The sequence below is a fragment of the Episyrphus balteatus genome, chromosome 2, assembly GCF_945859705.1.
Source record: "Episyrphus balteatus chromosome 2, idEpiBalt1.1, whole genome shotgun sequence".
Lineage (NCBI taxonomy): Eukaryota > Metazoa > Arthropoda > Insecta > Diptera > Syrphidae > Episyrphus > Episyrphus balteatus.
Genome location: NC_079135.1, coordinates 19,790,354 through 19,811,647, shown reverse-complemented (window position 1 = coordinate 19,811,647; position 21,294 = coordinate 19,790,354). Strand labels below are relative to the sequence as shown.

General features: G+C 28.5%; 2 protein-coding genes across 3 annotated transcripts in view; one reads left to right on the top strand and one right to left on the bottom strand.

Moving 5' to 3' along the window:
* Window positions 1-409: 409 nt before the first annotated feature.
* LOC129910592 (deoxynucleoside triphosphate triphosphohydrolase SAMHD1 homolog) lies at window positions 410-10,288 on the top strand. Its single transcript, XM_055988024.1, has 9 exons — window positions 410-592; window positions 660-750; window positions 8,779-8,856; window positions 8,908-9,063; window positions 9,117-9,240; window positions 9,298-9,487; window positions 9,554-9,728; window positions 9,788-9,882; window positions 9,945-10,288. The coding sequence occupies exons 1-9, from the start codon at window positions 429-431 to the stop codon at window positions 10,021-10,023; spliced, it is 1,152 nt and encodes a 383-aa protein (XP_055843999.1). The 5' UTR covers window positions 410-428; the 3' UTR covers window positions 10,024-10,288.
* Window positions 10,289-12,236: 1,948 nt separating this feature from the next.
* LOC129910590 (heparan sulfate 2-O-sulfotransferase pipe) overlaps window positions 12,237-21,294 on the bottom strand; it is a 113,037-nt gene continuing 103,979 nt past the window's right edge. Inside the window, exons 4-6 of one of the 2 annotated variants that reach the window (XM_055988021.1) lie at window positions 13,478-14,037; window positions 13,258-13,412; window positions 12,237-12,825 (exon numbers count right to left, since the gene is read on the bottom strand). In XM_055988021.1, the coding sequence (XP_055843996.1) occupies window positions 12,641-12,825; window positions 13,258-13,412; window positions 13,478-14,037 (900 nt within the window). In that variant the 3' untranslated portion in view covers window positions 12,237-12,640. Of the gene's footprint in view, window positions 12,826-13,257; window positions 13,413-13,477; window positions 14,038-16,037; window positions 16,253-16,321; window positions 16,477-16,549; window positions 17,101-21,294 lie in introns of those variants that run through there. The other variant, XM_055988022.1, reaches the window with a different exon arrangement.

Sequence of the window (21,294 nt, the reverse complement as noted above, 5' to 3'; positions counted from 1 at the left end):
TTTTCTTATCAGCACGTTCCACCAAGTGGCATGTAAATGAGTAATAAACAAACAAATGAATGCAACAAAGTGTTGTCAATTAGTCATTCATTCTATAAATAGCTTACAAGATTATCGGCATCGGAATAGAAAGTTTACTTTTTTTCAATGTTCGTTTGTGAATCTTGCTAAAGGCTAACAAAAACACACAAGATTCTCTGCAAAAGGTGAATACCTTCACCGACTACTAAACCTTGATACCATTAACTTTCGAGGTGTCTGCTTTCAAGAGTCAATAGCAATATAAATGTATTGTTATCTTTTTAACAAATTAGCTTCCTTATTGTTTGATTGAATTGCATTTATCTTATCTGGTTATTCTCTTTATTTAAATTGTCTTTTGTTGCAAGTTCAAAAGAATATAAGAATTATTTGAATATAATTTACAGATGGAGCTCACGGATGTTGTTCATGGAACTATAATTATTCCAAAGCATATTCTTAATATCATTCAAACTCCACATTTTCAAAGGCTTAAAAAAATTAAACAACTTGGTGTAACGTACAAAACTTTGCCACAAGCAAATAGTAATCGTCATGATCATTGTATTGGGTTTGTATGAATAAATTTGTTTATTAAATTTCAATTTATTTAATTAATCTACCTCATTTTATTACAGGACATATTATTTAGCTGATAAAACATTAGATGCACTTGAAAAGAATACCAAAGATCTTAAAATACCTGATTTTTATAGAAAAGTTGTTACAGTAAGTATATAAAGTTTAATGATGTGACACTTAAAAAAATAATTTTTTTTATGTAAAATGAATACATTTAAAACAATTCTAAAAGAGCCTTTGATAAAATAACGTGGTGCATTTCTCTGCTGAAACTCTATTTAAGTAGTTAAACTGAAAAACTTTAGATTTAATAACAGTCATATCTTTTGAAATAAAAGTTGTATAATGAAAAACAAACGTAGGCTCTCTGCGTAACCTTAGGCAAATTTACCACTAGTTTTGTTTAAAAAATATTTACATTTGAATAAGATTTAAATAAATTAAAAAAACAAAAATTTTTGTAATAGGTAACGATAAATTTGTTGATAAATTTTCTTATAAGATATTAAAATTAAATGCAATTTGTTGATTCACATAACACAGAAGTAGCAAGGGATATAATTATACCAATTGATAAATAAAACTAAGCGAACAAGACATTAATGGGGTTAAAAGCTTGAACTTTGGCAAGATCTTCAAAAATATCTTCGTAGGCTTTTTAAAATAATAATAACAGGGTTTTTATTAGAGATGCCGCGAACATTCGGCCACTATTCGGTATTCGGCCTATTCTGCCTATTTTTCTGGTATTCGGTATTCGGCCGAATAGTTTAACTATTCGGCCGAATACCGAATACCAAATGGAGAAGAAAAAAGACATAAATTATTATACCAAAATGTGTGTTTTATTAAAAAATTTTAATTTTAGCACTTAAAATCTACTAAGGGCAAGTTGTGGTGTTGTGAAAACTATTTGTTCCGCATTTGTTGGTAGTAAACGATTACGTTTATCTTTGTAGACTCTTCCTGCTTCGAAAAATAGTCTTTCACTGTAAACACTTGTCCCAGGAGAAGAAAGGTAGACTTTAGCAAATGAGGAGGTGATTTCTGAAACCAGCTATCTGACCTGAAGGTAGTTTTGAGTAAAATGCCAAAAACCTTTACTTCGTAATACAGAAGATATAGAGCAAAATAATCTTCTAGTAGAGTAACAAAAGCAAATTATTAGGGAACCCGGCCGAACAGCTCTGATTGTGACGATTTTTTTTTTTCAAACGTAGGTAATTAAAGTCTATAGATTAAAAATTGCCGGTGTTGCCGTATTGTTTTTTAAAATTAAAATTAATTTTTTTTTTAACAAAACCTTTTTTTTGCTTAAATTTCATAAAACAAATGATAGCAAAAGATTCTCTAGGTAATTTAAGGAAAATATATATGAGGCAGTAAGGGACAATCTTCCATCGTTTAAGCGATAAATGCAATTTTCTAACATTCTGACCTCAAACACAAAAAAAATATTTTGAAAATAACGGCAACACCTACAATATTTTAAAATACATTTTTAAAAAGCCAGAAGCTCATTCTTATCGCTTAAATTTAAATCCACTAAATTTAATCAAGACTTTTTGAAAAAATGGTCCTCAAACTCAGAATTTAAAAAAAAAATGTTATTAGAAAAATTTAAAATGACTTTTTTCCAAACTTTTTCTAATAAAATATGAATTTATTTAAAAAAAATTTTTGGCCATAAATATTATCAGTTGAATTTGGAAGCAAAAAAGGTAAAATATATCACACTTTTGAAAAAAAAAAAATGAAAAATTACTTCAATTTCAATGGTTTTTTTTATTAAAACTGAATTTTTGAAATGAAATAATTAATTTTCTCAAAGACTGTGGTAAATAGGAACTTTAAATTTTTGCTATTTAACTTTCAACAGTAAGGGTTATTAAATGAATAAAAAATAATTTTATGTTCAGATGTTGAACTTAAAAAAAAAAATAAGTTACATTTTTTTTCAAAACTTTTATTAAAAAAAGTTCTTCGAAAATGAAATACTTTTTAATTTTTTTCATAAACCGTAATACATATTGACATTTCCTTTTATAATTTGAAATCATAATAAATCCGGCCAAAAAAATTTGAAAATAAATGCATTTTATATTACGACCAAGTTTAAAAAACGACATGTTAAAATTTTTTCAATAATTTTTTTTTTTTCAAAAATCTGAGTTCAATTACCATTCTTTCAAAAGTCATTCATTCAATTAACTTAATTTTAATTTTACATATATGACTAAGCTTCTAGCTTTAAAAAAATGTATATTTGAATATTGTAGGTGTTGCCGTTGTGTTCAAATATTTTTACTTGCGATATAGGTACTATAGGGCAAGTTTAGGATTCGTAAAAAAAATCGAACTCGAGATAACAATTTTACATGACATTACGATGATGGAGAATGCCAAAAAAGTGGGTCCGGCAATTCTGTCTGTCTGTCTGTCTGTCTGTCTGTCTGTCTGTGTGTCTGTCTCTATCTGGAGCTGCAGCCTAAACGAGTGAAGTGATTTTTTTCAAACTTGGTAGTTAGCAGTTTTTGGTGATTCCCTAGAGGGGAAATTGAAATTTTTTTTTTATGACCAAAACTAACGGTACCTGCCATATAACGGAAATAGAAAAGTTAATTTTTTTCAAAAACGGCTCTAACGATTTTGATTAAAATTTTTGTGTGTAGTACTACACATAAGAGCCAACTTTTTAAATAAAAAAAATATTTTTTGTACCGCTATTAACGGTACCTGTCATAGAACGGTTTTTTTCGTTTCTGAATATCTCGTACAACATTAACCCGATTTAAATAAAAATTTTTATACAAAAGTGTGTAAGTAAAGACAATATTAAAATTTTAGAAAATTTTCAAAAAACGCATTTTTGGTTTTTTAAAAAATATTTCAAAATTTTTTTTTGAAAAATCAATTTTTTGAAAACGGATCAATGAAAAATTTTGAAATTTAGTTTTTATGTGTAAATTAATTATTTCTTCAATATGGCATACCAACTTTTTTTTTGAAAAATGTTAAAAAATTTTTATATATAAAAAACTATTTTTTTAAAAAACGGCTCCTACAATTTTCGAAAATTTTTTTCTAAAAATACCTTTTTATACGAGAAATAAAATGGCATATTTGTTTTTTTTTTTAAGATAATTTAAAACGGAGTTTAATTAATTATAAAACCAGATTTAATTTTTTTTATACTACTTATGAAATTTCTTCAAAATATCAAATTTTAAATTTTTTGAATAAAAAGCTTTAACATTATAGTTACATTAAGCATAAGAGCAAGTACGTGCGACCCCAGTCGTGCAATTTATTTTTTTTGTGTTTGAAGTCAATTAATAAGAAAATTGCATCTATCGCTTGAACTATGGAAGATTGTCCCTCACTCCCGTATATTTTTTTTCCTTGAATTTCCTAGACAATCTTTTGGCATCAATTGATTTATGAAATTTAAGAAAAATTTTTGAAAAAAATTTGTTTTTGTTCACAAAAATCTTCAATTAAATCTAAAAAATCAAAACGGCAACACCGGCAATTTTTAATCTATAGACTTTAAAGTATTTTTAATTACCGACGTTTGAAAAAAAAGATCATCAAAATCTAAGCTGTTCGGCCGGGTTCCCTAATATTGCCAATTTTTGAGCTTTAGTTACTCCACTATTCTACAAATTTATTCTTTACGAAATTTTAATAAAATTAAAGTTTTCAAAATAAATATATCTCAAGTCTTAATATTGAAAATTCCTTATTAAAAAGTCGGTATATCTGCTTTTGAAAGTGCGAGTATAATTGCGTTATGTCTTCTTTTGGAAGTAAAACTATTAAAAAATCTTCTTTTGCAGGTAAAATCACGATTTTTTTAAAAAATTTTTGTAAATAAACATTTATCAATATCAGTGTTTTAGTTTATAACAAGAAACAAAAATACATTTTTATAAATGAAATTGAATTAAAATGCGTTTCTGGATCGAACGTACTTGCTCTTGTAATTTAGAGTGTCTATTTTGGTTATTTGAATAGCTCTATATTTCATTTTTTTTTTAATGATAAGAAATAACAGTCTGTAAATTTTGAAAAAAATTGGTACGAAATAAGCTAAAAAATAAGTCAATTTTCGCAAAAAATCACAAGCATTATCCAAATTTTTGAGAAAAACTAAAAACACAGATTCTTAATATTATTTACTAAAACCCTTAAGTACAAAAATTTTAATTAAAATCGTTAGACCGTTTAGGTCCTAGCACGCTGTACAGATGGACGAACGGAACTAAGTGATGACGAAAACTACTTTTGTAACTCCTCCATCATCGTAATGAGGCATTTTATCATACGTCAAATTGATATTTTTTTTTACTGAAGAGACCTTATTGGAAAGAACATTTTGCGTAGGCCATTTTGGAAAAAATATTTGGTGTTCAATAGGCTGTTTTGGAAATAAAGTCGTTTTTTGACATTGAATAACTATCTCTGTGTGCTGTTAAGAAAATTATTTTTGATTGAATCAGACGCGCGTTGAAAAGACCTAAAAAATGACATGCATATGTATCTCATTTTCCAATTTTTTTCCGATAGCTGGAAATCAGCTCCTCAAATTTTGTCAAAATATGAAATTTTGTAGTATGTGTTGACCACCACTTGTATGGGTCCGCCGTTCGATCTTGGCGAACAGTCCTCATATATAATTCGATTTTAGATGTCTACCTTTGCAGTACTAGGTAGTGTGTTCAGACATTTATCTTAAAAGTAGTTCAGTTATTCATCGTTACAATACGATGTTGTTGGGAATTTTTTAAGCTACATACATCTATTCTTGAAACAAATTATAAAATTTTTGAAATTACCAACGTTTTTTTCTGAGTGTCCTTGGCCGAATATTCGGTATTCGGCCAAACCAGTGTTCGCGGCATCTCTAGTTTTTATGTACATATTTCCATTTTTATAACAGTTTTTACAAATTTTGTGTAACATATTTTCTTAAAAGTTTCTGAAGCTGTAAAACAGTGTTTTTTTAATTTTAATATCATTAGGCAGAGAATTAGATCGATGTCTATCAAACTAAATTTTTGTGTGTATTTTTGTTCAATTCAACAATGCTATTAATGAAAAAGCTGTTGAATTGATTCGTGATTTCTAAGTGATCCTCGATATCAACATTGTTATTTTTTTTTTTTTTTTTTTGATAATTTCATTGGTTTCATTTCCGGCAGCTTTGTCGTTTTTTTCTGCACGCAATTCAACATAAGTTGCCAATGGTAGAATTCATACTCCTTAATTAGGTTAATTTTTGTATACTCGTTCTTGTACTTTCTATTTACTTGGCAATTTAGAGTTAAACCGATATCGTTTATTGAAAATTGTGTTCTTTTGTTCAAATGATTTTTCTAACGGCGCAATACTTTAAGCTCATCATTGAAAAAGTCTTGATTCGTGGCAATAACTTTAGTTTAATGAACTAGGTCACCAGCCCTATCAAACCTATTATTAACATACATAGTTCACCTTTTGAACTAACATAAATAGAAGACATTTTTTTTCCTCTGAAAGTAAATAACTTCACATTGTTTTGAGTTCTTGTTTTAAGAATGCTACCTTCCGAAATTCACTCCACTTCACTCAACTAATTACTTACATATGTGTGCCCTTAATTATGAAAGTGGACTCCTGGAAAGTCACTCCTAAAAATGGCATCAAATCTAGCCTAAAAATAATTATTGTTTAAGGGGTAAAGTTCGTTTGAAAGCGAAATCGCAGTAAATAATCTTCTTTATTGCTCCTCTAGTGATTTCATAAAATAAATATAATTAAATCGTTATAAAAAAATTATTATGTAAGTTTTACTTCAAACAATGCAAAAAGTGACTTAGTCCACTTTCATAATCATGGGCACATGTATACATTAGGCTGGGTAAAAAAAAAATTGAATATTTTTTTGATTTTAAACTCCGAAAAATCGATTTCTAGACACCTCTAGAATATACTGACCGAATATAGGCTCTTAATATTAATAGGAAGATCCTCATTTTTTTATCAATCGAATTTATAGCAATTTTTTTTTACATATTCTTGTAGGAAATTGAACGCTCTTCAAAAAAAAGCCTTAAAGACTTTTTACCGACTTCCAACAAGGAGGAGGTATTCAATTCGTATGTATTTTCTTTTTTTTTATGTTTGTTACATATTTCATAACTATGGACTGAGTGAACCAATTTTGATAATTCTTTTTGTATTGGAAAGCTATGGTGTCTGCAGTGTTCTGGCTATATAAACCATACAAACCAGTTTTGATCCATGGAAGTCAGTTTTTGTTTATTTTTTTTTAATGATCATTTCGTTTTTCTAACCGTCAAAAGTTTGACAAAATCATTAAAAAAATATTTTGTTTTCTTAATTTTTTAACATTTTGAACAATAATAACAATCAAACGGACAAGACATAATGCTTGTAGGAAACAGATTGTTCTACAAAAGTCATTATTATCATATTAACAAGATGCCTTCTTTTAGGGGTTCAAACGTTCTTTGGTATTAAATCGATTGCTTTTACCATTTAGAAGATATTCGTATCCATACTCTAATGCCCACTGATTTTAATACTTTTTTTATGACCAGAATGCATTAGGATTTGGATACGAATATCTTTTAAACGGTTAAAGCAATCGATGTCGTATGCTCTCCAATCATCCAGTACCTGTCTAAAACTTGAGAGTTACTCATTTTTTCTAAGCAAATCAGATTTTTCTGAATATACCACATTTATTCAAGGTACATATTCCACTACGATTAGAATTGACAAGATATTGCTTTCCATAATTTATTTTTTTCTGGTCAGCAAATATGCTTGGTCAAAAATTTAGGAAAAAATAAAGAAGTCCGGAAAATGTTGAAATGTTATGTTCATAAAAGACACTAACACATAATGTTAAACATTTAACTGAGGTAGAGTAAAAGAGACTCTGCCAAATTGATTGTCTCTAAGACTCCTAACCTCATATATCTTTATGTCAGTTCGTAGTTTTTTTTTTTTTTTAATTGGGAATCGAGCTCTGAATTGATTTAAAAAAACATTAGTTAGTTAAGTAAATAATAACGTAGTAGACATAAAAACCTTCTTAAAGCAGTTTTATGAACTCGTCACGTGAGTTCTTATTTGTCCTATAGACCATTTTTGACGAAAATGAGTTATAGATGCCATCTTATATTTTCGACCACGCTCTTTCGATTGCTGCAATCAGAATCGTCCTATCTCTTTTAGTTTTCGAGATAAAAAAAATGATTTTGTCCTATAGACCAAATTTTTTCGATGAATTTTATGCTTATTTGTCCTATATACGTTTTTGTATGCAGTAGGACAAATACTGGCTTTATAATTATGCAAAATTTGGGCTTAAATGTCCTATATCCAATGAAGTTATATTATTCACACAAAATGACTTACGTCCCCATAATAGCTCCTCCAAGGAAGGATGAAATACTGAAATTTTGAAGTCATTACATTGCTAAAAGTATCGTTGCTTAATGCTAAGGTAACCATCTCTAATGAAAAAAAGAAGGACATCATCCATATCGTCCCGTTTCTGCGTGAACCACGTATCTACACAGCAAAATTTGTTCAGTTTTGAAAAGAAATATACATTTTTCTTGATTAAAAGTACTTATGAATTGAACAAAAGGAAATCAAGTTATGTTTAAGACATATTGAATGAGTTGTCTCTAAGCTAAAACCCTTGTATAATATTTTCGTTTATTTTTTTAAACTCAAATAAAGAATGTATTGAGTTTCGATTTAAATAAAAATTTTTGGGTTCCTATTTTTTCTGTTTTTGTAACCTATATCCAATACAAATTCCAATGGAGAATAAATTTTTAGCTTTTGTTTTTCATGTGTCTGTAACTGTATGAACAGGTGTCCTATGTCCATTTTACTACTTTTTTTAAAACTCAATTAAATCAATATTGAAAAAATCTAACATGCAGATTGCTTTATGTTTGGTTGGGAAAATATCTAATCTTTCAAAAAACATACAAATCACTGTGATTAGGCTAAAAAAAAAATATAAGCAAACCACCACTTTAAAGTTTAAAAACGCTCTCCTGAAAAGTTAAGTTTTTGGTTTATAGGACAAATAAGAACTCACGTGACGAGCTGCTACTAAAATGTTTTTCTTTGTATCGATTTTAGATAGCTGCTCTATTACACGATATAGGCCATGGTCCATTTTCTCATACGTGGGAATTCATTTGCTGTGGACAGTATCATGTATGTATTTAAATAATATTATGTAATTCTATTAAATATTAAAATTTCAAGCATGAAGTGAACGCTAGTACCTGTATAGATGAAATTTTCAAAGTTTGTCTCTTAGATTGGGACGTGGATAGACCTTATGCCATAGAACTTATCAAAGCATTTATCGTAGGCGATCGCAATTGTCTTCGAGATGAAAATTATCTTTTTCTATTTGATGTGAGTATTTTTTTTTTATTTTTTTTTTTAATAAAATATTATTAATTTTTAAGATTGTGAATAACAAAATATGCGAAGTAGATGTGGATAAATGGGACTATTTGCAACGTGATTATCTTTTAAAAAATGATATAAAAACACCTGAAGTTAATCTGGATGTCGAAGATGTTTTTTTAAGTATTTTTTTTTCTTTTTAAAAGAAAATCAAAAGATGTTAACCATTTAATATTTTAGAGGCTCGTGCAAGTAACGATAGAGCTCGTATTGAATATCGTTATTGTGATTATCGTAAAATATATAATATTTTTGAAGCCAGATCTCTCTTTCATATACACATCTATCAGAGACCAATCAATACCTGCATGGAAAATATTTTAAAATATGTTATAACAAAATGTGAGAATGATTTGGAACGAATAAATGGGTAAAAGTTGATAGTAATTTTTGTATTTATTACTAAAAAATTTTTTTTTTTGTTTATTTCTTTTAGATTTAAATTAAAAGAAATTCGAAGTCAACATGTTGATGCTTTTCTTAAATTACATGACGATGAAGTATGGAGAATTCTACAAGCACTTAAAAAGACAGGAGATATTCTTCAACTTTACAATTGTTTAGAAAATCCAAGTCTCTCTGAAATATATCCTCAATCTGATGATGAGAAGGTAAATAAATATCATATAAGACCGTATTTATTTTAAGTTTTATTTTTATATTCTTTCAGCTTTCAATCGCAGATTATATGAGAGCTGAAATTCGAATAGCATATGCTGGTGAAAAATTACAAAGCGATAATATTCCATTTTACGGAAATGCAGAGTAAGTTTATATAAAGTTATACAAAGAAATCTTATAAAAAATTTGTCTCTTATTTTTTTTAGAGAAAAACCTTCATTCGAACAAAAGAAAGGATTCTACCAAAGTGTTTCTTATTTTCAAGTAACTCCATCCCCAACATGAATTCCATAAATATTTGAATGATTAAGAAAAATGATTTCATTCTCATAAAAAAATCACTGTGAAGCCTCAAAAAGAGATATTATGTAATTACATACAAAGATTTAGTTTTATCCATGTCATATATAGATATTTTTCTTTCGAATATTCAAATTTTTGTTGTTAATAATTTTCTAATGTAGTTTTATGTAATGAATTTTTAATAATATTAATATTTTAATTTAATCTGTTCACTTAAAATAATTTATTGGTGTTTTATTTTTTTGTAAATTTTGTTGTTTTTAAAGTTTATTTATTTTAATTCATAATTTACATATTATATTGTTTTTATCATTTAGAAGTAAATGAATTTACTATTTTTTTTTTTTGTTTGAAGATAATACAAAAGTATTATGAGGCTAATGAAATAAAAAAACACACATTTGTCACTAAAATTTTCAAAATGCAAAGTTGTTTTTTTTTTCCTTATAATTTGTCCCACTTTCTAGCTAAAATCATCTCTAAATGTTTCAAAGAGAGTAGGTTCCTAGAAAACTACAAAATTTTCGTTGAGAACTTGTAGCCAAAATCTAATGACGAATGCTCCAAGATGATGTTACTCCTAGGAGATTTAAGGATTGGAAAGATGACGTCTTCACCTGACAGAGCCTACCAAATTAGTAACCGGATAAAGGCTCATTGAATTTGTACTAGTACTAGAATAGTTTACCCCTCTTCCACAAATCTTTTTCGTTATCTCCTGATTCAATGAAAACACATCCAGCATACTGATTGTTCGTTCCAACAGGTCAGCTATTTGGACAAATATTTTAGCTGGCTCTTAACTACTCTAGTGCAGAATTCAAAAGGAGGCTTTTGGACAATGAAAAACTGCAAAATATTCCTATGCGAGAAATTCTATAAATGGCTACTTAAGTTTGAGCTCAAATTTTCTCAAAAGAACCAAGGCTACAGAAAACTAGGAAACTCCAAGTGGAGTAAAAAAGACCACTTTTTATTAAAAAAAGAAGAATACAAATTTGGGTCAAAAAGTTCGCGAAATGTAGGTGTTATAGAAGCCATGAAGGAAATTTTGTTACCTCAAATTGTTTCGGGTATTCATTCGGGAAAATTATAACAAGTTTGTTAAAAAACGGGTCAATAATTGAGCTTTAGTTGAGTTAGCAAGTGAGTCCGACAGACAAAATTAATTTATGGATTAAATTTATTTTTTAGGTCTTGACTCGGACAAAATTGCGCAGATTATTTTGAAGGGATGTCAATTGCTTAGGACTCTTGGCTTGGAATAACAATGATTTATAAGTGGAATTGTAGGTTTAAATAAGCCAGTTGAAGATGATTCTCTGCGGAATAATCATGGCTTCAAAATTTTGGAATACGGAATAGATTTCGCTAATCGATTATAAAAAATGGGGTTTCAAAATAACAGGTGGATACTACACAAACATTGCTGCATAAGTAGAAAAGCGGTCATTAGAGAAAAAAGAAGAGAAAAGTGGATCAAAGGGGATTCTGCTTTTGCATGACAAGGCTTTAATTCTTAAGTGCCCTCTGGCGAATACTACCTCACAGGAATGTGGTGGGTATATTGAATGTACCACCTTAAAACACAGATTTGGCCCTTCTGATTATATTTTATTCCCAAAACTGAAGAAAGAACTTCATAACCACTCCATTTTGAAGAGCTTGACAAAACAAAATTTGTGTAAAAAAAAACATTTTTACCAATAATAAAAATGCATTAGTCTTAAGAAAAAATATTATTAAGGAAAAATAAAAACATGTCAAATTTTCTCCCCTTTCCCTGCCATTCCGCGAACTTTTTGGTCGTTTGGGGGCTAGCCCAATTTTTTTAATGATATAATCATTTAACATGAAACAAGAGTGTCGTTTTTGACTATCAACAGTCGATTATCACCTTTGCCGACTCCACCCCTATTTGTTATCTTTACAAAAATTAAAAAAAAAAAATAAAACGATTTATTTAAATTGATTACTAAAGTTATATATTTAGCTAATAACAATGTTTTAGTTTGATATTTTAACAAGTCTACAAAATAAAATATAATAAAATAATACGTAAATTCTATTGTTTTGTGAGAGTGTGAAATACATTAACAACAAATAAATCTAAATAAATGAAATATAAATTAATATTAGACGTTGAGAAAAAAGAAAAAAAAATATATTTAATAATTTAGTGATCACAATTTTGTTGTTTTTAATGTTAAGTACCTCGAATATAGTATAAAATAATATAATTAGTGATTATTTTAAAAATACTCATGAAATTAATATAAATACTTTACAAACTTTATGTAAAAGTTTTGCATATTTTTTATGAAGTCACCAAAAATGATTAAATTTAAATTTCTTATTATAATAAAAAAGTATAAAATTACACAATTACAATAATTATTTTTTTTTTTATGTTTTATTATGTTTATGTATTAAAATTACATAAATGCCTTAAAATCTATATAGATTTTAGAAAATAAATACAATATCTGAAGGGATTTTTTTTTTAAATTAAAACTTAAAATGTAATAAAATAAAAAAACAATGTACAAGATCAACAAGAGAAAATTTAATACAGTCTTTTGAGTGTGTGTTGTCAATATTATGGGGTCCCTATTATTTTTTGTGGCAAGTGTGCTGCTAAATATTGTTTATGAAGTCTCTGGCGACAAAATTGATAGAATTCAATTTCATTTGTGAAATTTTTTCTTACAATATCCTTGACCTTCTCGCTAACTGGTGGTTTGAAGTTGTTTTTGTTGATTTTTGTTAAGTATTCTGCACTACCTGAAATTTAAAAAATAAAAAAATTGTAAATAGAAAGTTAAAAAAATTTAATAAAAAAATAATTTTTTAAGTTTTTAAAATTTTTTGTGTTTGGAACAAATTTTTGTTACATTACAATTTTCCCTTATTTAAACATTTCAATTAAATAAATTGAATTGAAATTGAATTGAAATTGAATTGAAATTGAATTGAAATTGAATTGAAATTGAATTGAAATTGAATTAAAATTGAATTGAAATTGAATTGAATTTGAATTGAAATTGAATTGAAATTGAATTGAAATTGAATTGAAATTGAATTGAAATTGAATTGAAGTGAATTGAAATTGAATTGAAATTGAATTGAAATTGAATTGAGATTGAATTGAAATTGAATTGATATTAAATTAAAAAAGGACCTTAGTACGTAAATTGAAATACTTGTAGGACTTACTTTCATAAATATCACGAACTCCTTGAAAAAATCGTGGAATGTATTTTTCAAACACTGACAAAGTAGTATTCATGTCTTCCAAGACTCCAACAACCGAATATTGGCTTTCAACTGCATATTTAGCTCTTTCAAGTGCTCCAACTGTGTTAAAAGGTCTGTGAAACAAAAATAATTTTTTAAAAAAATATTTCTTTTATCTGAAGTGTTTATTACAACTCACGTGCACTCATAATCATGTCCACAAAAGAACAAACTCTGTCTTCTATGATCACCAATACCTTCCACAGTGACTCCTTGTGTATAAGTACATTCTTGATCACCCGACAAAACACAACTTTCAAAATCTTTCTTCAACCACGATGGATGTGGCAATGGTAGATCTGGGAATGCAGCTTTTCTTTCAACAAAATACCAAGGTGCTCTAACATAATAAAACCAACTGATAACTCTTTCCACCGGATCTCGTACAACATTTATATAAATCGGTGTTGGTAAACTGAATTTGGTGAAATTTGTATAGCAAACGTGTTTAATGAAAACTGATGGTTCTGGCAAATCACTTATCACTTCGGCTAATTCTTGTTGTTGATCATCAGCTAAACGAATTGTTTCGACTTTTTGTACTGCATCTCGATGAAATTGGAAATTATTTCGTTCGGATAGACGACGCATAAGTTCCATGAAAGTTTGACTACCAACTTTGGGTACACGATTGAAGAAAACAAGATCGAGTTGGGCTTTGCGGGTGTTGTTGAGATCTTTGACGTTAAGAGATTGCATCTGGTATGGGGGAATGACAAATTAAATATTAATTTTTGAAACAAAAAAATTTAAGAAAATTTTAATATAAAAAAATAATTTTTAATACATTTTGTGGTTTACCTGAGTTAAAACCGAAGATAAGTCGCTGTGATTGATATTTCTAAAATAAATTCTAATTATTAAAAAATTTGCTTAATTTTTGTGTTTATTTGAAAACTAATAATACCATTTTACCAACATTTTTAAAAATTTATTGCGACAAAATATTAATTCTCCCAACATATTCTCATAAATTTCTTAAACCAATTTCATTTTCAGTCCCGTAAAAAATAAAAAGCCTAAATTTTGCAAATTGAGCTGCGACATTTTTGAGATCTCTATAACACAACCCTTGCGATAGGTAAATTTGTCATAATTTGCTACTCCGAAAACTGTCTGATGTCTTTTTTTTTGCAACTTTTTACAAATGGCCCCAAATTATTTACGTGAAATTTATAGGGCACACTTCGCATTTTGATTTGAGACTATTGCGAGACTTCCTGATATTAATTTGTTAATTTAAGAAAACCCTGTTCGCAAATTGATTTGCTATGTTTGCAAGAATTCTGTTTAAACTCGTTCAAGAATTTCCTGATCATACTTTTGGATAGTTTAAAAAGCGAAGAGTTCCAAATTATATTTGCGAAGTTTGCAAAATTTGCAAAACTGCGATTAAGGGAAATATGAAGCATAACACTTTTTGGCATATTTTGGACTTTTCGAAATTCTTCCTTAATAATTGCGCACAATTTGTTTATGTTTGCAAAACTTACAAAAGGCGACTATCTTGGTTTTATAAGATCATGTTCACTAATTGATTACTAAGCAAAGACAATTTTCCGTTCAAGAATTTCTTGAGCAAATTATATCTGCGAAGATTGCAAAATTTGCAACATTATAAGCACAGAATGCATATGCGATCAAATCAAATTTGACAATAAATGGGTCTTGAAAATAGCCTTTTAGACAGTAAGGAGATTCTCCTTGAAAATTGCGTAATTTTAGAAAGAAAAAACAAGTTCGCAAATTTATTTTATATGAATATCAATGCTCTCTTGGGACACTTTTATGCCTGATGTCTGGTCTGCTCATAGAAATTACAGGCATTTGCAAGTTTGCGAACATTTATTACAAAGATTAAAATAGGTTGCAGATATTGCGAACATATCATATGCGAGTATCATTTATTGCTTTAATATTTTTAAATGTTAGAGCAAAAGATGCAAACCATTAAGTGTGATACCCATTCCGCTTCTAATATAGTTTCAACTATTCGCAAGCTTGCAATAATTAATTTCATATAATGATTTTAAAGTGTTGCAAACTTTGCGAAGACATCATTTGCGAGTATCTTTATAGTTTAAATATTTTTAAGTTCTAGAAAAGTAAATTGTGGAGCGTGTATTTGTAATTTGCGAGGTATATTCAACACAAATATTGCAGTTCATTCGCAAGTTAATTGATTCCACCATAATGGTGGCACCATTGCTAGCACATAATTCCAAGTATTACAAACTTTTTGTTTATAGTTAAGAGGAAAATATTAAGCTGCAACGTACCAAAAGTTTGCGAATCCGATCTATAAATTTTTTTCCCAAGATGCTCAAATGAGTTTGCAAATGAAATGCTTGCTCAGGCGATGCGAAATCCAATCTTAATCCAGTTACTGTATCATTTGCAAGTTTGCGAACATTACAATGGCTTTTCGCAAAATATATATCGAAAATTTTTTAAAAATCATTAAAAAAATTTATTTTTGCAAATGTGAAGTTATGCAATATAATTTTCTACCATCGCAAATGCACACAAACTGCTGATATATACAATTATTGCAAGTTTATGTGAAATTTTGATGCTGCAAATATTTCGCATGCTTTTTGCGACTTTGTGAATTGTCCCAAAAGGGTTTATAAATCCTGCGCGATTAAAAAACTGAATAATTTTAATTAAAAATTATACAAATAAAATAAAAAAAACTCTGATTTTGTAAATTTTGTATTTAATTCATAATATTATTAAACGGAGTCAAGTTCTTTTAATTTAAGAGAAATATATTGCTTATAAAGTCTCTGTTTGCAAAAATGATAAAAATCATATTCCTGTGTGAAATTCTTCTTGATCATTTCTCTAACATCATCATCGACTTTGGGTTTACGAGTATTCTTATTCCGCTTTCTAATTTTGTCTTGATTCACTAAAATATAATTAAAATTAAATAAATTTAAAACAAAAGAAGTTTTTTTTTTTTAAATTTTGAATTTACATGCATACAACAGCTTCGCTCCATGGAAATAGCGTGGTATGAATTTTTCAAGAACTGTCAAAGTGACATTTGTATCTTCCCAGGTTCCAACTACAGCATAGTATTTTTCGACATTATGCTTAGCAATTTGTATTGCCGTTGGTGAGTTGAAAGGTCTGTAGGGATAGATCTTATTTTTAGTAGAAATTCTTTATAAATTCAAAAAAAAAAAAAAAAAAAAATCCTTACAAACAATCCCTTGAATGTCCACAAAAAAACAACGATTGTCGTCTATAATCTCCAACTCCATCCTTTATCGCATATTGCTTGTAATTACATTCATGATCTCCACTTCGAACGCATTGATTAAAATCTTTCTTCCACCAGTCGAGACTCTGGACTTCAGCATTTTTTACTTTTTGAAAATAAATTGCATTTTTATAAGCACTTCGGGTATAGTAAAACCAACTTATAACCCGTTCCACTGGATCTCGCACCAAATTCATGTAAATCGGTTGTTGAAGATCGAATTGTGTAAAATTTATAAAACCAATATGTTTCATATAAATAGATTCTTCGTTAAGTTGTGTCATAGTTTCAACATGTTCTTGAATTGCAGGTAATTTTAAATTCATACTCGTTCCGGAAGCGGGGTGAAATTCAAAATCATTAAATTTTTTGAGAATTTGTATCAATTCCATCATTGCTTCACTGCCAACTTTAGCAACACGATTGAAAAACACAATACCAGGATGGGAGTTTTTTGTATTGTTAAGCTTGTCCGAGCTTAAAGATTGTAGCTATAAAATTTTAAAATCCAAATCGTAAATTTTTTTATTTTTTTTAAATGACTATGAACGAGAGCCAAGCAAGGAAATTCGAAAATTCAGATGGTCAAGGCTTTATCCAAATAAATTAAAAAAAAAGGCATAAAACAAAATTTTAAGCCATTAGAAACATAGATATGTTAATCAAATAAATGCATAGTAAAAATAAAAAAAAAATAAAGAACCTGTAACCAGCGGACAAGCAAGAGGCTTCCAACGTTACTTCATTTGCTTAATGATTTGAAGTAGTTTAGAAGATATGAGGGAACAAACATTCCCACGTTCATACAAACCGGTCAAATACATAATAAGTAGTCTTTTCTTACGTCGCGACGAGCGATTGATGCTCCCAAATGATTTGCGACATCTTTAAGACCTCTTTCGAGCACCACGCAAAAGCTTTTCATTTTGCAAAATAACTTGCGCAGTTTGCGATTTTTGCTTTGAAAACTCGATTCAAATTTACGGATCTATTTTTGGGTATCTTGGTGAGAATCATATAAACCAAAATACCGAATTACCGAATGCTCAAAAAATCCAGAATCTAAAAAGTACTTAAATCCCTAAAATTCAAAATCCTGAAAACTTTAAATCCTGAAAAGTTATAAATAGGTAAATGAAAAATTATTACAGATTATGGGTTTTTCGAGACTTTGCATATTCGAGGTGTTGGGTTTTTAGGATTTAGGATTTTTGGGATTCTGGATTTTCTGCATTCAAAATTCCTGGATTGTGTTCGTCTCTCTCCAGAGTAAGTTCAACAAATCTCATTAGTTAGTTCTTAAAGAATTCGGTATCAAATTTAAATAATCTAGAATGGGTTGAAGTCAGAGTTCCAAAAACACGAAATTCCGAATGCAAAAAATCCTGAAAACCCAGAATATCAAAAATCGAAATCCCAAAATAATATATAAAACGTAAAATTGTCACAGATTTTAGATTTTCGAGATTGTATTTTTAGAATTTTTGGGATTTTGGATTTTCTGGATTCAAAATTTCGGGATTATGTTCGTCTCCCTCGAGAGTTAGTCCAGCAATTTTTATAAGTCAATTCTTAGTTAATTGGATATCTAATTAAAATCAACGAGCACAGTCGAAATCTCGAAAACCGAAATCCCGAATACCCAAAAAAAAAAATTCAAAAATTCTGAATCCCAAAAAAAAATCCCGTAATTCCAAAATCAAAATCCCATTTTGGGATTTTCAGATTAACGGTTTTCGGTATTTTAGGTTTTTGTCTTCATTCAAAATTTTAGTAATTGTGTCCGTCTCCCTCCGGAGTTAGTTCAACAAATTGTATTAGTCAATTATTTGTGAAATGGGTATATAAAATAGGTAATAATCGAGATTGGGTTGAAGTCAGAGTACCCAAAACCAAAATTCCAAACACAATCCCGAAAATCCAAAATCCCAAAAACCGAAACCAAATACCCAAGATCTCGAAAATCCAGGATATCAAAAACAAAAAACTCCAAAATCATAGAATCCCTAAAACCAAAAATTCAGAAAACTCAAAATCCCGAAAAAATTAAAAAATAAAGTCTGGGCTTTTGGCATTCTGTATTTTCGGAATTCTGAGTTTTCGAAATTATGGGTTATCTAGATTCAAAATTTCTTGATTGTGTCCGACTATTTCGAGAGTAAAACAAATTTCATAAGTCAATTTCTTAGTGAACTGGGTATCAAATAAAAAAAAAATAAAACGAAATTGGATCCAAGTCAGAGTCCCGAAAACTGAAATTCCGAATACAAGAAATCCCGAAAATCCATAATATGAAAGAAAAAGCACAAAAAAAAACCAAAACATTTATAGTTTCCGCAAATTTTGGGTGTTGAGATTTTGCATTTCAGGATTTTGGGTTTTCGAGATTCTGGGTTTTCCGTATTCTGTATTCTAAATGTAGGGATTGTGTTAGTCTCCTTAAAAAATAAGTTTAATTAATCTCATTACTCAGTTCTTAAATTATAGTAGTTAATTGGGTATCAAAGTCGAGATAAACTCAAAATACAATTCTAAGAATAAGTTCCTAGCGAACTTGCAATTTTCTTCCAAAAGAAAAACAAAAATTATTTAATTTTAATTGCCTTTAATAATTTTCATTCAATAATCTCACAGCTGTATATTGTTTGTAAAGTCTTTGTTTGCAAAACCAATAAAAATCATACTCGTGGGTAAAGTTTTTCCTAAGCATATCCTTAACATCATCATGGATTTTCGCTTTCCTTTCATTCTTCGTCTTTTTAGTTATTTCATCCTTGCGCACTATAAAAAAAAAATATGCAAAAATTCTATTAATGACCATTATTAAACAAAATTATTTTATGTTCATACAGTTAAAAAGAAACTTAGCGCCATTGAAAAATCGAGGAATGTATTCTTCAAGTACTGTCAAAGTAACATTGGTATCTTCCCATGATCCAACAACAGCATAGTATTTTTCAACATTTTGTTTGGCTATTTGAACAGCCGTTGGTGAGTTAAATGGTCTAAAAATTATAAATCATCAGAAAACAAAAAAAAAAAAAAAATAATGAAACAAAAAATATTTACATGCAATGTTGTGTATGTCCACAAAAGAACAACGACTGTCTACGATAATCCACCGAAGAATCATCAACTGAAAATGGCACAAACTGACATTCAGGATCACCACTTCGAACGCAATGATTAAAGTCCTTTTTATACCAACTTATTGGCTTCATCTCGATCTCAGGAGACTCTTTAAAAATCTTAGCATTCTTATAGCCTCCTCGTTGATAGTAAAACCAACTGATAACACGTTCCACAGGATCTCTCACAAGATTAATATAAATTGGTTGTTGTAGATCGTATTTGGTAAAATTAATATAATTAGCATGTTCGGCATAAACATTGTTTGGACCAAGTTCCATAATTGCATCGGTAATTTCTATTTGTTTTTTTAATGTTTGGACACGAGGTCTTGGTGTCTCATCAGAACTTTTAGCAAGACCAAATCCATTGAAATTGGCCAAATAATTTAATAGTTGCATAAGTGCTTCACTGCCAGTTTTAGACACCCGATTGAAGAAAACTATGTCAATTTCAGCTTTTCGAGTATTATTTAGATCATGAGGGTTTAAGGTTTTCAGCTAAAGAATAAAAAAATATCCAGATTGTTTTTGTTTTAGAAAAACAAAGCTATTAATTGTTAAGATGCAAACAAGCGAGAGTTCCCGAGTCCAAATTTGAAAAAAAAAAAGTTTGAAATATATTTATATAAAATGAAAAATTAATAAAAGCCATTTTAATATTTTTGTTCTTTTTTTTTTTTAATTTATTTTTTTATCTTTTAAAAGACTCTTATCAAAATCCATTAATTCATCAAGTTTAACAGCCAAATATTGTTTATGTAAACGTTGTCTGCAAAATTGGTAAAATTCAATTTCACGTGTGAAATTTTTTCGAAGCATTTCCTTGAGCTCTTCACTTACGTGCGGTTTCATTGGGTTGTCATTGTGTAAATTTTTGCTCAGGCCCACTAAATATTAAAAGAATCAATAAAAAGTTAATACCAGTTCAGAATAATAGTTTTATTTTTCTACTCGATTTTTTTGAATAAAAAAATTTAAATAGTAATAATCGTGAGGAATATCTTCTACGCAAAAAGAAAAAAAGAAAATTGTTTCCAGGACCTTAATAATTAAAAGTCTAGCTAAGTGTTCAGTGTTACATATGTCATGGATTTGAGAGATTCAATCGCTATTGAAAATAAATATATCCCAGAAACACTTTTTCTGTACTCTTTTTGATACCCATATTCCAATTCGTTAAATTGATCTTAAACCAAGTAAAAAAAGCTGCTAAATTCATTCGAGATCACAACACACAAAAATCATGTTTCAAGTGTCAATTTATAGCATTTAGATTAACTTTATAGTTTTAAGTATCTTGACAAAAAAACACTTTGGAATTCGTGAGTAATTCAACAAGTGAATTGAGTTACTAAGTAAATTCACAACAGTAACAAAGGGATTTAATGGGCTCACAAACTGTATAATTCCAATTTCGAAAGTACCTACTGCAGAAAACGTTAAATTTACAAATACTATACATTATAAACAAAACAAATATAAATAAAAAATATATAGGATTTGAGACTACAGTATTTAATTCAAATTTCTGTTGTGAGTTAAAACGTAATACTC